The 14,323-nt window shown below is 38.3% G+C and overlaps 1 protein-coding gene across 4 annotated transcripts; it reads right to left on the reverse strand.

The window, feature by feature from the left end:
• Positions 1-3,531: 3,531 nt before the first annotated feature.
• On the reverse strand, positions 3,532-8,987 carry LOC110748795 (nudix hydrolase 16, mitochondrial-like). Of its 4 annotated transcripts, none has more exons than XR_015825682.1 (5): positions 8,495-8,987; positions 7,297-7,411; positions 5,275-5,358; positions 3,988-4,498; positions 3,532-3,797 (listed from the first exon to the last, which is right to left on the reverse strand). XR_015825682.1 is itself a non-coding variant. In XM_088244221.1 (5 exons), exons 1-5 carry the CDS (start codon positions 8,563-8,565, stop codon positions 4,074-4,076), a joined length of 597 nt encoding a protein of 198 aa, XP_088100347.1. In that variant the 5' UTR covers positions 8,566-8,987; the 3' UTR covers positions 3,532-4,073. The 4 variants fall into 4 exon arrangements, 3 of the variants coding, with proteins under 3 accessions (XP_088100347.1, XP_021804442.1, XP_021804441.1); XM_088244221.1 differs by having other exon boundaries at positions 3,532-4,136; positions 4,235-4,498; XM_021948750.2 differs by having other exon boundaries at positions 3,532-4,143; positions 4,235-4,498; positions 8,495-8,985.
• Positions 8,988-14,323: the final 5,336 nt, after the last annotated feature.

Raw genomic sequence — 14,323 nt, forward strand, 5'->3', positions numbered from 1 at the left:
TAACACAAAAAAAACATAAAAGAAGCAACTTAATAATTTCGTAAACCTCATAAACATTTTGTGATAAAAAGCCTATGTGATATGATATGATATGAGATGCTTTCTTTGTCTTTGATATTTAAATGATTGCTTCTTTTGTCCATGACTATCTTCTTCAGGAACAGTTTTGACGTGACCCAAATCCAATTACAAATTATCTAGTATATAAGTCACTATCTATACATAAATTATTTAAATTGGAAAAAAAAAAAAGAAGAAAAAAAAGCTAACACGTCTACTGGAGGTGGGAATTTGATCTGATGAAAAATCTGTGTACGTACGGACTATACTGAACCGATTATTTGGTTTGATTTCGTCAAATTAATTTTTTTAATTAAAATTTCTTCCAATACGTACCAAATAAAAATTTAAAAATAGGGTTAAATATCTTTTTGGTCACTAGGAAATTTTTTTAGCCAAATTGGTCACTATGCTTTCTAAAATTTATAATTTATAGACATTTTCGGTAAGTATAGTTTTTATTCTAATTTTTCTAGGAAGCATGTTCAGTTTCTTCCTCTAACTCAATGAGTTAGGGTATTGTGCTATTAGGGTTTAACAAATTGGGGGATATCTTATGTTGAAATCAAAATAGGCCCAGTTTCAAAATATCCCCAAAGGCCCAAGGAATTTGATCATCACCATTTATCTCAATTCAAATCAAAGCAGATATTTTGGAAGATCTTTTTCCAAAAAAGGGAGGCCCATGTGACTTTGAAAGTCAAAATTTTCAATTGAGGAAGTGATGGGGAGTTAATGAAAAACATGTTAACCAAAAAAACACTCTCCATAAACCATTCAAAATGCTAGAGGAAAAGGGCGGCCAAGTTGCCTTTCTATACCCATAGAAGGCTCTACATTGGAACAAGATATGTTTTTCAGGAAATAAAATAGGAGACAGGAAAGTTGTTCGCTAGAAAAAGCAAGAAAAAAAATCAAAAAAAGCAAGAAAAGACCATCATAGAAGCTGACTGTTGATGGTTCTTCTTTTGCTAGAACAATAACTCCCCCTTTTTTGTGGCATTGGAAAAGGAAAATCTTTTTGAAAGATCTGCCACCAAGTATTAAAAATTAAAGAAACCCTCATTTCAGAGTTCTCTATAAATACGAGAAGAGGTGAATAGGTTGAAAGGACAGCCAAAAATTCATTCAAAACAAAAACTCTTAAAGTCACATTGACAAATTCAAAACAAGATCAGTTGATCTCAAAAGGCCTTCAGGTTCTTAAGCAACCAAACTCTTTGATTTACAAAAGATAGATCAGCCAGAACTGAAGCATCTGACTTCAGTTTGATTCAGAGAAATAGTTTACAAAGGATGCTAGATTTCTCTCATTACAAATTTGGTTCAGCACAAGCCAAGTCAAGCAGAATTCAGGTTTTTTACAATATGAAAACCTCAACAAATTTACAAAGATACCTTAAGCTCTCGAAATCGCCAGAATGGCCCTTGGATGATTCATAATGAAGCAGAATAGGTGCTATAGTGCAGCTCCAGGCCAACAATCATCAATCCAGCCACTTCCAGACTTGAGAAGTCTCAATTCTGCCCAACCAACAAGCCTCTCCAGGGCTTGAAAAATATTAAAGCTTTGCCAAATTCAAACATTGGTATCGATTTCTAGCTGAAACCCATCAGTTGAAGGTGCTGACGCTTCAATCCAGCATAAACACATTCAAGTCAGCCCAGTTTAGAGGCAGCTACATAGGTAGAAATCAAAGTCCAACGTTCTGTTGTCTTTTCCGGACTTGGCAGTTCTCTTTCAAGTTGTGTAATAGGCAGTTCTACTTAAACAACTTGATCTCTTTTAATATTTATTATGGCCAGAACTACCAAATCTGTACTGTGAAAAATTATAAAGTCCTCACCAGTCTGAGGCAAGAAAAGAACTTACTTAGGAGATATTCTTCACCCAAATTTATAATCACTTGTTAAAGTCAGTAACTTGGAGCGCAAGTTATCTCTGTTTCATAAATCTGTTAGGGTTTTTTAACTGTTAGCAGTGGTACACTTGCACATAAAAGAATGTTGACTTGTTGACCATCAATGGTTTTCAAGCCAATGATGAACTTTACCCTACCATCACAAGACTAAATCAAAATGGGTGAACAAATTGTATTTGCTCTTTTGATTTTACATTAATAGAATTTTCTCTCTCAAATAAAGCTTTCTAACTCTCAGATTTCTTTCTCTTTTTTCTCTTCGAATTGGTGTGTCTCAAAGCCTGAAAATTGCCACTATTTATAGGCAAATGATATATGCTTTACAAGCAGGGCATTCACTCTACAACATTAACTCATAATTGCTTCTCACTATTTGTAAATAGTGACTAAGCCTATAAGTCTTCAACTTTAGGTAAAACATGGTATTTCATTCAATGTTGCTCCTCATTTTCAACATGTGGGCCATCTATCATTTACAACAGAATCTAATTATTTATTTTATTTTATGGACAAAATAAAAAAAACTTAAAACTTAAACAGAAAAAATAAAAAATAAAAATGAGGCCACGTTCTTGAAACCATTGCCGTCGTCATACCGACGTACAACAGCCAAAGCTTTGCGTCTTTTGCTTGGGATTATTTTCAGGCTAAAGCACAGCAACCAAAGTTCTTCGCTGGGATCATTTGCGTCTTCTCCTTCTCCTCCTTCTGGAAATTTATTAGTTCTTTCTGAAAAATTCAACTTAGGCTCAAGAAACGACTCATTAATTCTTTCTGGAAATTTATTCTATGTTTTTGCAGTTAGATCGTACTATTTCTTCTCCGTTTTTGCCATTGGATTGCACCATGTTTTCCCTTATCCATGAAGGAGGAGAAGGAGAAGACGCAAATAATCCCAACGAAGAGCTTTGGCTGTTGTAGGTGGGTATGATGACGGCTAGGGTTTCAAGAACGTGGCTGCAGTTTTTAATTTTTTTACTGTTTAAATTTTAAGTTTTTTTTTTATTTTGCCCATAAAATAAATTAACTAATTAGAATCCAAGTTGGAATAAGTTTATTAAGTATTAATGAGGTGGCATATGCCACATCATTTGATGTACAAATTTAATGTCTCTAGTATTATTAAAAATAAAAATAAAAATAAAATGTGAAAATAATATATTGTAGCTTATTCGGATTTTCACTTTCATCCTGTAATTTTTTCACTGCATTTTCGTCCTTACAGTTCTATTCCGTTTTTACTTCAGTCTAATCCGTGAAGTTGGTTGAATTTCCATTAATTTTTGTGTTGCTCATTTCCTAAACCCTGCTCATTCAAAAACCCTAAATTTGATTTGTTTATTTTGCTTAAAATGAGTTTGAGGTTTTCAAAGAACATTTGCTGGGTCGACAGAGTAATTTGATGGTGCGCGAAAATCAATTAAATAAAAGCATAGTACACCTATTCATGGGGGACATGAAAACCTTACCCCTTGAAAAAACAAATAAAAAATACTTCAACCAAAAACCAGACAACTGAAAACTCAACGAAAGGACTCCAAAGTTGGCCAACGCATCAACCACTCTATTACCCTCGCGATAGATATAAGAGAACACAGAATCTATATGCCACAAGCAATGCAGAATAAGTCTCTAACCAAATATTGTGCCACTCCCGGATCTAAGCAACCCGAACTGCCTCAATCACGGGTAGGGACCTCAACAGCCACAGAGCTTGGCAAATTCGAGCAAAAGCACCCAAAACAAAACCAGCATGGTCTTGATGAGTTCACCAAAACCCACCCCCAAGTGCTCCCAAGAACCGTCCATATTGACCTGGATCCAACACAGCATGGGAGGATGCCATGTCACTTTGGGATAAATTCAGGAGATGATGTCAAAAGGGGGGAGATACCCAACAAAGCAAAAATAGGCCACAAAGAAGGTGGGCAGGAAGGAAACAAAGAGAGGTAGAATCCCTAAAACAAGATTAAGTAGAAACCGAGTCAAATGCGAAAATTCTTACTCACTATCACACCAAACTGCTAGCTGGTTTCCAATCTCTTTTTTAGCATGTTAGTGGGACATGTACATTTGCTAGTCGAGCTTGTATTAGCTCCTCCGACTTGTTTCTCTAAGGTGGCCGTCAAAGCTTTGGGGTATGCCTCTAAGTTTCTGAACCCTGAAAACAGAAAGGAAAAGGCACTGAAATCAGTTTCAGTCAGGTGACTTCATAGTTAATCCTGGTGTGCGGATGCGTCAGGCGAAATTACATGGTTCTCTTTCTTTGGGTTGCTCAGCATATGATCTGCATACCACCTTGAGAAGGCCTCAAGGGCCTCTTTCATCCATTGATGCCTGCAAAGTCCTATAGCTTCAGGAATTGTAAGCCAACTTCTTTGACGAGTATTCTGTTCTGGCCAAAACTGGAGCTCTTCCTTCACAAGCAAAGGGAACATGGCAGCTTTGCACAAACCTTCGGGACTCAACTCGTCTTGCAGAGTCTTGCTTTTAAAAAAATAGTGCCCCAAAAAATGCTGAAACACACAAATAATCAAAGACTGAAAGATAAGGAACTGCTGTCAGAAAGAAGTCTTTTTCTGACCATAAGGCATAAAGTCATCTTGCAAGCAATAATTATATTCAGTCCAGAAGCAGTTTGGGACTGGGAAGGGAAAGGCCAATCAAAATCAGAGAACAAATTTTCATATATCTTCCAAAGACACCCAAGAACAAAATGTTTAGCCCAATATCTATCTCACAATACTTTGTTGGCCATTACTTACTAGGAATGGTGGCAGGAAGAAAGGAATCCAGTATTACACCTTCAAAAGTCAGAAAAGCAGGGAAATAATACTGAAGAGTAAATAACACTTTCAAAACTCACGCTATGCTAGTCAATCCTCAAAAAATCTACACCCACATAGATAAACCTATTTATTAATTTAGAAACAGTACATGCTAAACTTGGACAATAAAATGGCATCAATCACAGCGAGCTCATAATTCTATCCATGATCATTTCTTCATTGACTACCTGGTCATATTTCCATGAATACAATAGCTCGTTACATTGTTTAACATCTACTTCATCCATTATAGACATCGTAATGATAATATAAAGTCTTTGCTCAATCAAGAAAGTGAATGCAAAACTGACAAACATATAACTGAAACATTCATGGTGTTCGATGACTTTACTGGCAGTACTAACATTAACTCGTACTCATAGACAGGAAAACGCAATCCAACACCAAATATCCACACGGAAGAACTTAACCACGCATATATGAAAGAAACAGGCAGTTCTTACCATTATATCCCCTCGTACTCCAGCTTCTTCTACAGCTTCACGTATTGCTGCTTCCACAACGGTTTCATCATTTTCCCATCCACCCTATGATTAAAAATAGATGTCATAATTGCAGGTATGACACATATAAATGATAGCTGATTCAAGTATTACCACTCATGCATCAAAATTTAGCAACCCTAGATTTCAGGCTTTGAATATATCACTGATGTCAGTGACATAATTTAAAAGGACAAAACCTGTGCACAGCAGCAGAAAAATAAATTTTAGCCTATATTAAACAGAAGAAAACTGATTACCTGCAAACCTGGAGATTAAAAAATGTTGAACCCCAAGGCTAAGGACAGGAAGAAAGGAATATAGGGATGCGTTTTGGCCATTGGTTGAACAAGAAGTTACATGATAAATGGTTATGTAGGTGAGAAACGGAGATGCTTTTTAGATCAGAGTTGGATGGAACTTTTCCATTATCAACAAAGGGTAGGGAGAAGAGAAGGCCTTATCACCTGAAGTCACTCAAAAAGTAAATGCAGGCTAGCATTGAATTGGTTTCTTTTGGAATGAATTATGTGTGGATTCACTCTAAACGGAAGGTAAAGTTTTAAGATTTGTAAGTCATGGCTTCCTTTAAAGAATTCAAAGTGTATAGCAGATAAAATTGAGGAGTCATACAAATTTACAAATTATAATACATCGGAGAGATTTCAATCATTAATTGATGGCGGCTAAAAATTTGTTGGAAAGATATCTTGGGAGAGCAGTTCAAAGTGGTAATACATCTGAGATAGCTAGTTTTCCTTAACATCTTTGATTTGAAGTCTTTTTTCTGGGCAGGAGTCAGAAGGGACTGCAAAATGGAAATTCCAACGAAACAAATCACAGGTTTCACAGCCTTTTTTTTTTCCCTGGGTGACTCATTTCACATGGAAAGCTCTAATTAAAAATTCTCATCCTAGATTTCCATGCTTGAGAAAATATAGAAAATTTTTATAGTCACCTATATCCTTATCCACAGCAATTAAGACTCGTGTTTTTACAATTTTGGTGCTAGTTGGGTATGAAAATGAGTAAGCAGAAATTCGCATGTTCCCTGCCCCATACAAGAAAAAGGTCTTACAAATTTCCAATAGTCCATAATATATATATATATATATATAGAGAGAGAGAGAGAGAGAGAGAGAGAGAGAGAGAGAGAGAGAGAGAGAGAGAGAGAGAGAGAGAAAGAGAGAGAGAGAGAGAGAGAGAGAGAGAGAGAGAGATCAAATCTAAATGTTTTTTTTTTTTGGAGTTTCTTGTAGAAAGAGAAATGAAAGATCTTGAAGGATCCTAGTGTTTCTTTCACTAAGGTTGTTAGCATTTTTAAGTGCTTCTAGTTGCTGGCATTGTTACCTTTTGGGGCGGTCTTCATTTTCTACATCAGATGTAGTGGGGTTCCTTCATTTTAAGTAAGATAAAACATTACTGCTGAAGGAGACATGTTGTGAGTTAAATTCCATCTTCTGTGCATTCACAACAGCTGAATGGAAACTCCAAAATAAAAATAGAAATATGGCAGTCATACAGTCAAGAGTGGTCATACATTATTGTTTTAAATTAAACAGCCATACAGTTAAGAGTGGTCATATATTATTGTTTTATATGCCTTTTACAAATTCAATAGCCTTGAATATCGTATTAAGCAAGTAAATTTGTTCATAGATATTTGTGGCCAATATGGTTCCAGATCTATTTAATATGCGTGCTTGTGGTACGTGCATATCTCAAGGGTCTGGAACTTAACAAACATCATAAGTAACCAGCAAAGCGGAGATAGTGATTTCAATGCCTTTCAAACTTAGTTTCAGGAATTTCTTAGGGCACGCACACACACACACACACACACACACACACACACACATGCACACATACATATACATAAATATAGATGAGAAACAAAGGAGACCTCTTTAGCATGAAGTTATTAATATGTTTACACAAATTGCATTTGCAAAAGAATTAACAATGAAAGGAAATAAATTCTACCTTCGGAAAGACAAGCCCAGGTCCACTAGTTGAGTTGATCATTAGAACTTCGACAACCTTCTCATGTGTCCCATCACTATTTTCAACAAGATTTGTATACTTGAAGGGAATACACCTGTACACAACTGAAATTAGATGCAGAAACATAAATAAACATATGCTCTCGATATAATTTGTGATAAATGCTTGGCAGGGTAAGTTCTAAAAGAAATACAGAAATATATAAGACAAGATACAAAAGTTTGTCAACTCTTATAGTAGCATAATCTGATATAGAATAGTTCTGAAAAAAGCTGATGCACAAAATATCTATTTGTTAGCAACAAATTATGCAGACACTGGCAAGGTCAACTGCAGTAACAATTACATACAGTACAGAATGCATACATTTACCAACTCAGAACTCACCAAGTCCCAGCATTTGAGGGTCTGTAAGCATCAACCGTCTACAGAATGACAGATGATTGGGGCATGATCCAGTGTTGTTTAAAGATAATTGTTACATTTGAGAGTCTCGCTTTTCCTTTAGTTAGACAAATGACAAAAAAAAAAAAAAAATCCCTCAACGGGCGGTAAGGTTCTCATAAATTAACGATCCAGTCTCGTCTAAAGCTAATTCAACATTTTGCGAAAAACCCACAAGCCAACCATAAGTGGTTTAATAGAACTGCAACCCCTGGTTCTAAATTAGGAAAAAAACCACTTTTCTTTTTAGTTTCATAAGTAAGAAATTTGATAACACGTTAAGGAATAAGCAGAGTTCCAAAGAGATAAAGCAGACTTCCAGGAGCAGCAGTGATGCTTCTTATTAACAACAACCCAGTCTCACACTCACTCTCACTGTTATGAAATTTGGTTTTGATGGGTAAGAAATTTGGTTTTGATGGGTAAGAAATTTGGCAAAGGGTGGAGGAATGAGCAGAGTTAGAAAGACCAGAATGCCTAATCTACAAAGGCTAGAATGCATATATATATATCGAACACCCTAACAAAAGCAACACCTTGGAACTTAGAAGCTGTGAATTGAAACATAAAATACACACAAACTCAGAACAACGAGGCAGGAAGAGGCAGTGGTTATGATGCCATTGTCATCACAATCTTGGGTTTTCCAAACCCAACCAAGAAGACAGGCATAAAATTGCATTACCATGTTCACAAAAATTACCAGCATCAGTGAATCTAACGAGACACATACCCGGCAATGAGGCGGTGACCGCCCTCGTACCGCTGCTGATGGCGGCCAGTGCGAGCCACCAAGGCTGACATTTGGCGCCCTCAAAAAGCCCAATTCGCTTCTGCTTGGGTTCTGGTGGTTGTATGTGGCTATGGGGTTCGAGGTGCTTGGTGCTATAACCATAAGCTTCCAATTTCAAGCTGCAAATGAACCATTGTTGTTTTTGTGTGTTGGGCTGATATTCCTATGCCACCAAATCAAAATATGCAAAAATGCCCAGCGAATGCCTTGTTGTCTTTCTGTCTTTATCTTTTTTTTCTTGAATAAATCTGCTGAGATATGTGAATGATGATGTGCTGTGGTTTCTCTCTATTTCTTCTCTTGTTCTTCAGCCGCATCATCATCACTCTGCCATTGCACCGCCTTCAACCGACATAAGACCCTCTTTTTTTCTATTTATGTCGGTTGTTTTTGGGTCGCTTGGAGCTAGTCGGTTAAAAAGAGGCTCTATTTCTCTCTCGAGTTCTCTCGTATAAATAACCTGTTAATTACACCAATGTAACTTTAAACTTTGATTAAATCTCACTTTACCCTTTCAAATTAAAAAGCCCACTTTTATGTCCTCATCAAATTTAGTGATCTACTTTACCCAATACCATTAACTCCATCTAAAAATCTGTTAATTTTAAAGACGTGGCAGAGGTATTTTTGTAATTTCATACACATGGATCATTATCTACTAATTAGGTGAGTGACGTGATAAGTGGACTCATCTCCACATAAATAAAAATATAATTAAATATTCTAATAATTAAAAATAACTAGAAATTAAAATAAATCAAAATATATATATTCAAAAAAATTAAAAATCCCACCCAGCCCTCAACCAATATCCACTATAGCCACCCTCAACCCACGTAGCCCCGAACAACCAACCAACCACCAAAATTCATCATAGCGCAGCCTCTCTCTCTCCCCCCCCCAAAATTTATCAAGACACCCCACCCAAAATTCTTTTGGTTCCTCTTCAACCTTCTGCTCATCCTAGTTCTTCTTTCTCTCATCTACATTTTTTGTTAACTAGCCTTGAATTTTTCAAATATGTAATTCGCTCAAATTGAAACCACTATATGTAATCTCATATTCCCAACCGTGACTCTCTCTCTCTCTCTCTCTCTCTCACACACACACACACCTAAAACACGACTCAGATTAGGAAGGAAAATACATAAACTCAAAACAAATACAAAAACACAAAAAAGGAAATTCATTCAAAATTTGAGAACCCTCGAACAAAGAAACCAAATATGGGTATTGTCTTTTTTTTTTTTTTTGGGGAGGAATCTGGGTTTTGTCTCTCTGGTGTAAATCTGGGTTTTGCCTCTCTTGAGTTCCCCCGAGATCCCAAATATGTGTTTGGGGGTGGTCAAATTTCCCTATATTCGCCAACTCAGAGACCTGCAATCCACCAAGGAGTAATCTCCAAATCCTTCGGATCTCCAATCCGCGGAAGGTAAGTTCCGCTGAGGCAAGTTATGCGGAAGGACGGCCCGCCGAGAAAGTTCAGCCAAAGGGAGTCCCGCCGAGGGATTTCCGCCAAGGTAGTTACGTGAAAGGAAGTTTCGCCGTAGTAGTTTTGTGAAAGGGAGTTCCACCGAGGAAGTTATGCCAAGGGAGTTTTGCGGAAGGAGTCTCGCTGAGGGAGTTCAGCCGAGGTAGTTCCGCAAAAAGGAGTTCCACCATCGAGGTTCCTCACTGAAGCCGAGTCCCATGCTCGAGGTTCCTCGTTGCTATGCTTGACCAAGCGGCCATCACCTATTAAGGTTCCTCGTCGACGCCTAGTCCCATGCTCAAGTTTCTTCATTGTTATGGCTTTGCTCAAATTTATATATGCATATATATATATATATATATATATATATAAATAAATATGACAATTAAGTAAACACGTTTTCTGGGTGAATCTTCAAGCTCCCATGCCAACTTCCGCAGATTGTCAACCAATTTTGGAATTCTAAAACCTCAAAAGTCATGAGGTTTAGCCGGATGTCAAATTAAATACTGGGAGGCCGAAGTGCAAGCCACGGATTCGAACCCAAGATTTTCGGAGGATTGCATGCACTTGACGAAGGCTTGGTAAGGAAGGGAATCAAGGAGATTGATGACAATCCATAGTATTCCAAAACAAGAGAGAATTAAGTAATCAAAGGATCTCCATCAATGTGATCCCACAGATTTAGGGGGCTTCAAAAGGAAGGAATTTCAAATGAGCTAACCTCGGGCCATTTAACGGCCAACCCATGGGTTGGCAGATGCCCCTATATAAACCTCGTCAAACGAAGGGAGAAGACACACATCAGTCACACAAACCTATTTTTCGTCTCGCACTTTTCTTTTCCTAAACTTAGGATTTTACTTTTTCAAGCACTTAATGTAGCAAGTTCTTCCTTTTCCTAGTGTAAGTTTACTTTCTTGCAATTTACATTATTTTTTCTTTTAAATTCAAGTTTATTTCATTTGCTTTACTTTTTATTGTTATCAAATTTTCATTACATTTAATTTCAAGTTTAATTTAGTTTACCGTTCTTATCGTTCTTATTTCGTTCTTGCTTTATTTTACGTTTATTTATCGCTTTGATATATTTTATCGCACTTTAATTATCATCTTTTAGTTTAACCATGTCTTTAATTTATTTGCATTGTTTTTACTAAAAAACCTAAAAATCTCAAAAATATCCATATGAAGCTTAACCATCTTCGAACCCGAGGAAGTGAAAAAACCTAGGCCAAGGGGAGGTTCCTTGCTTGGCCAGTTTCCACCTTCCCTGGTTGTCTTAAGATGTTTGCATGCACATGCGTTTAGAATACACGTGTTCGGTCAAGATTTTCCCAGCCACCTGCTTAATTTGTCTGCACACGTGGTTGGACAGTTTCCCCCTTCTTCGGTTGCCTTCTGATATTTGCATATACCTTTGTTTAGTATACATGTGTCCGGCCAGAATTTCCCCAGCCACTTGCTTGATTTGCCAACACATGTTGTTGGCGAGTTACCCCCTTCCCCGGTTTTCTTCAAATGTTTGCCTCTACGTATGTTTAGTATACATGTGTCCGACCAAGATTTTCCCAGCCACCTGCTTGATTTCTCTTCACATGTGGTTGGCCAGTTTCCCATTCCCTTGTTTCATTAAGATGTTTGCATGTACATGTGTTTAGTATATAGGTGCCCGATTTGTTTGCACAAGTGGTTGGCCAGTTTTCCCTTTCCTTGGTTACCTTCAAATGTTTGCATGTACATGTGTTTAGTATACACATGTCTTACCAGGATTTCCCCAACCACTTGCTCGATTTGTTTACACACGTGGTTGGTCTGTTTCCCCCTTCCTTAGTGACCTTCAAATGTTTGCATGTACCTGTGGTTAGTATGCATGTGTTCGACTAGGATTTCCCCAGCCACCTGCATGATTTGTCTGCATAGGTGGTTGACAAGTTTTCTCCTTCCTCAGTTGTCTTCAAATTTTTTCGTGTACCTGTGTTTAGTATATAGGTGTCGGGCTAGGATTTCCCCACCCTCCTGCCTGAGTTGTTTGCATAGGTGGTTGGCCAGTTTCCCTCATTTCCTAGTTGCCTTAAGATGTTTGTCTGTACCTGTTTTTGGTATACAGGTGTCTGACTAGGATTTCCCCAGCCACCTGCTCGATTTGTCCACATGGGTGGTTGGCCAATTTTCCTAGCCACTTGCTCAATTTGTCTGCATAGGTGGTTGGGGAGGTATAACTTACCATCACAATAGGTGAGAGGAACGAGCAGACCGTCGCCGACCTCCTCTTCTCATCTGCCGATGACTTTCAGCACGTTCGTGTGCCACACATGATCACCTTGACTCATACTATCTGTTGGGGTCTTTTCCGTCGGAAGACTCGTCTGGGCTTGTTGATTCTCGAACCGCCATAGAGTGGTGGATTAAGCCTTCGTTGCCCCTTTTTCTGAGTTAGCGAGGACTAGGCTCAAAGCATCCCGAGGGAAAAGCATGTCCCAGGGGGTACTCTGTTCTTCTTCCAGCGGCTGTGTGTTTGATGTTGACGTTTCTGGCAGCTTGACGAAAAGTTGAAGATGACTTGCTGATGTAGATCTGAGATTATATTAGCTTGGCATGAGAGCTTGGAGTGTGGGAGCTAAAGATTCACAAGTTTAGCAAATGAGAATGCATGTGCTTGGCTTGGTGTTGGATATGCTTGAGTTTGGGGTGTTGATGATTTGTTATTTGTGGCTATGGCTATGGCTATGGCTATGGCTATGGGGATTTAAGAGTTTCAAGAGGAGGATGGGAGGAAAAGCTTGAGGCTTGAAGGCTATGGTATTTATAGCTTGGAAGGGTATGAGGAGGAAGGAAAATCTTGGTTGTGATGGTTGAGGAATAGTTGGGATGACTGTTGGAATACTTGCAGCAGCCAAAGGGAGAAAGAAAAGTGGTTCGATGGTTGCTGGGGGCTTAAGCAACCAAGAGATGTTGGTTGACAGCTGCTGGGATGCTTGCAGCAGTCAAAAGATGGAGGTTGATGGCTGGGATGGCTGCTGGAATGCTTGCAGCAGCTAAAAAGAGAAAAGAAGATGAGTTCTCCTAGTTGTTGAGAAGCTTGCAACAACCAAGAGAGGCTGGTTTTGGCTGGGCAAATGCCTCCCAATTTATAAAGGGGGAAGGCTCTCTTTGGTTTCCAATAGGTAAAAGGAAGTGTTGGAACTAGTTTATTTCCTATGGGTAAAAGGGAGCATTGGGATATTCTTATTTCCAATGAGTAAAGCTAAGCATTGGAAAATGACTATTTCCAACGGGTAAAGGGAAGTGTCAGAATTGACTTGTTTCCAATGGGTAATAGGGAGTGCTGGAAAAGGCTTATTTCCAACGGGTAAAGCTAGGCATTTGGAAAATAACTATTTTCTATGGATAAAAGGAAATGCTTGGAAAATATCTCATTTGCTTACCCATATTGGAGAACTCTAAGTAATGGGCTTGGACTTTGGTGCTCCCAAGTAGCTAGCCCAAAGTCTCCATTATCCAAGAGCTTCTGTGGGCCTTGTGGACCTCCGTAACCTTCCACACCACAATCCCTCATGCAAGCCCCGTAACCACATGACTTGGGGTCATGTAAGCTTGATAGGTGATTGACATATGAAAAATGTATTATTGGCTTGGCATGACATGGACACTATTATTTATTTAATGAATTAATTCCCAAAATATAGCTTGGATTAACGCATGACCAAAATTATATGTTATATCGGGCCTTAAATGTCTTTGGGCTTCTCGTGACTTTTTTGGGCCTCAACACTATCAAAATATTAGCAAGTCAAAGACCTCCTCCACTCAAGATCTCAAGTCACAGAAGGAAGCCTAGTTACAGCTGGACAGCCCAACAATTAATTCACACCTCCTCCATGCCACTATGCACCGTGCAGAAGTTGGGGGGCATTTGTGGAAGCAAAATATCTCAGATCCTAGGTCAAATAATTAAGCCAATCAATTTGGGAGTTATTTAATCTAATTGGGAATTATTTGATTCTTGCCTTAATTAGGGATTTAAATCAAATCCCTAATTACATCAATCTCTCCAAATCAGGGAAGAATAATTCCCTTCCATCTGTGAAATTATTCTTTTGAAACCCTAGCCTCCAAGACTCCTATAAATACATGGCTACACCAAGGGTTGAGGTACGTCTAAACTTTTGTCTGAAACTCTACAGAAATTCTCTCTCACAGACCCTAGCCGCCACACTCTTTCTCTCTCTCACACAAGGCTCCGGCCACCACACATGACTCTGGCCACCCGGTTCTCACCCTAGAGAAATCTCCAT

The sequence above is a fragment of the Prunus avium genome, chromosome 7 (assembly GCF_965620075.1).
Source record: "Prunus avium chromosome 7, drPruAviu1.hap1.1, whole genome shotgun sequence".
In the NCBI taxonomy this organism is placed as follows: domain Eukaryota; kingdom Viridiplantae; phylum Streptophyta; class Magnoliopsida; order Rosales; family Rosaceae; genus Prunus; species Prunus avium.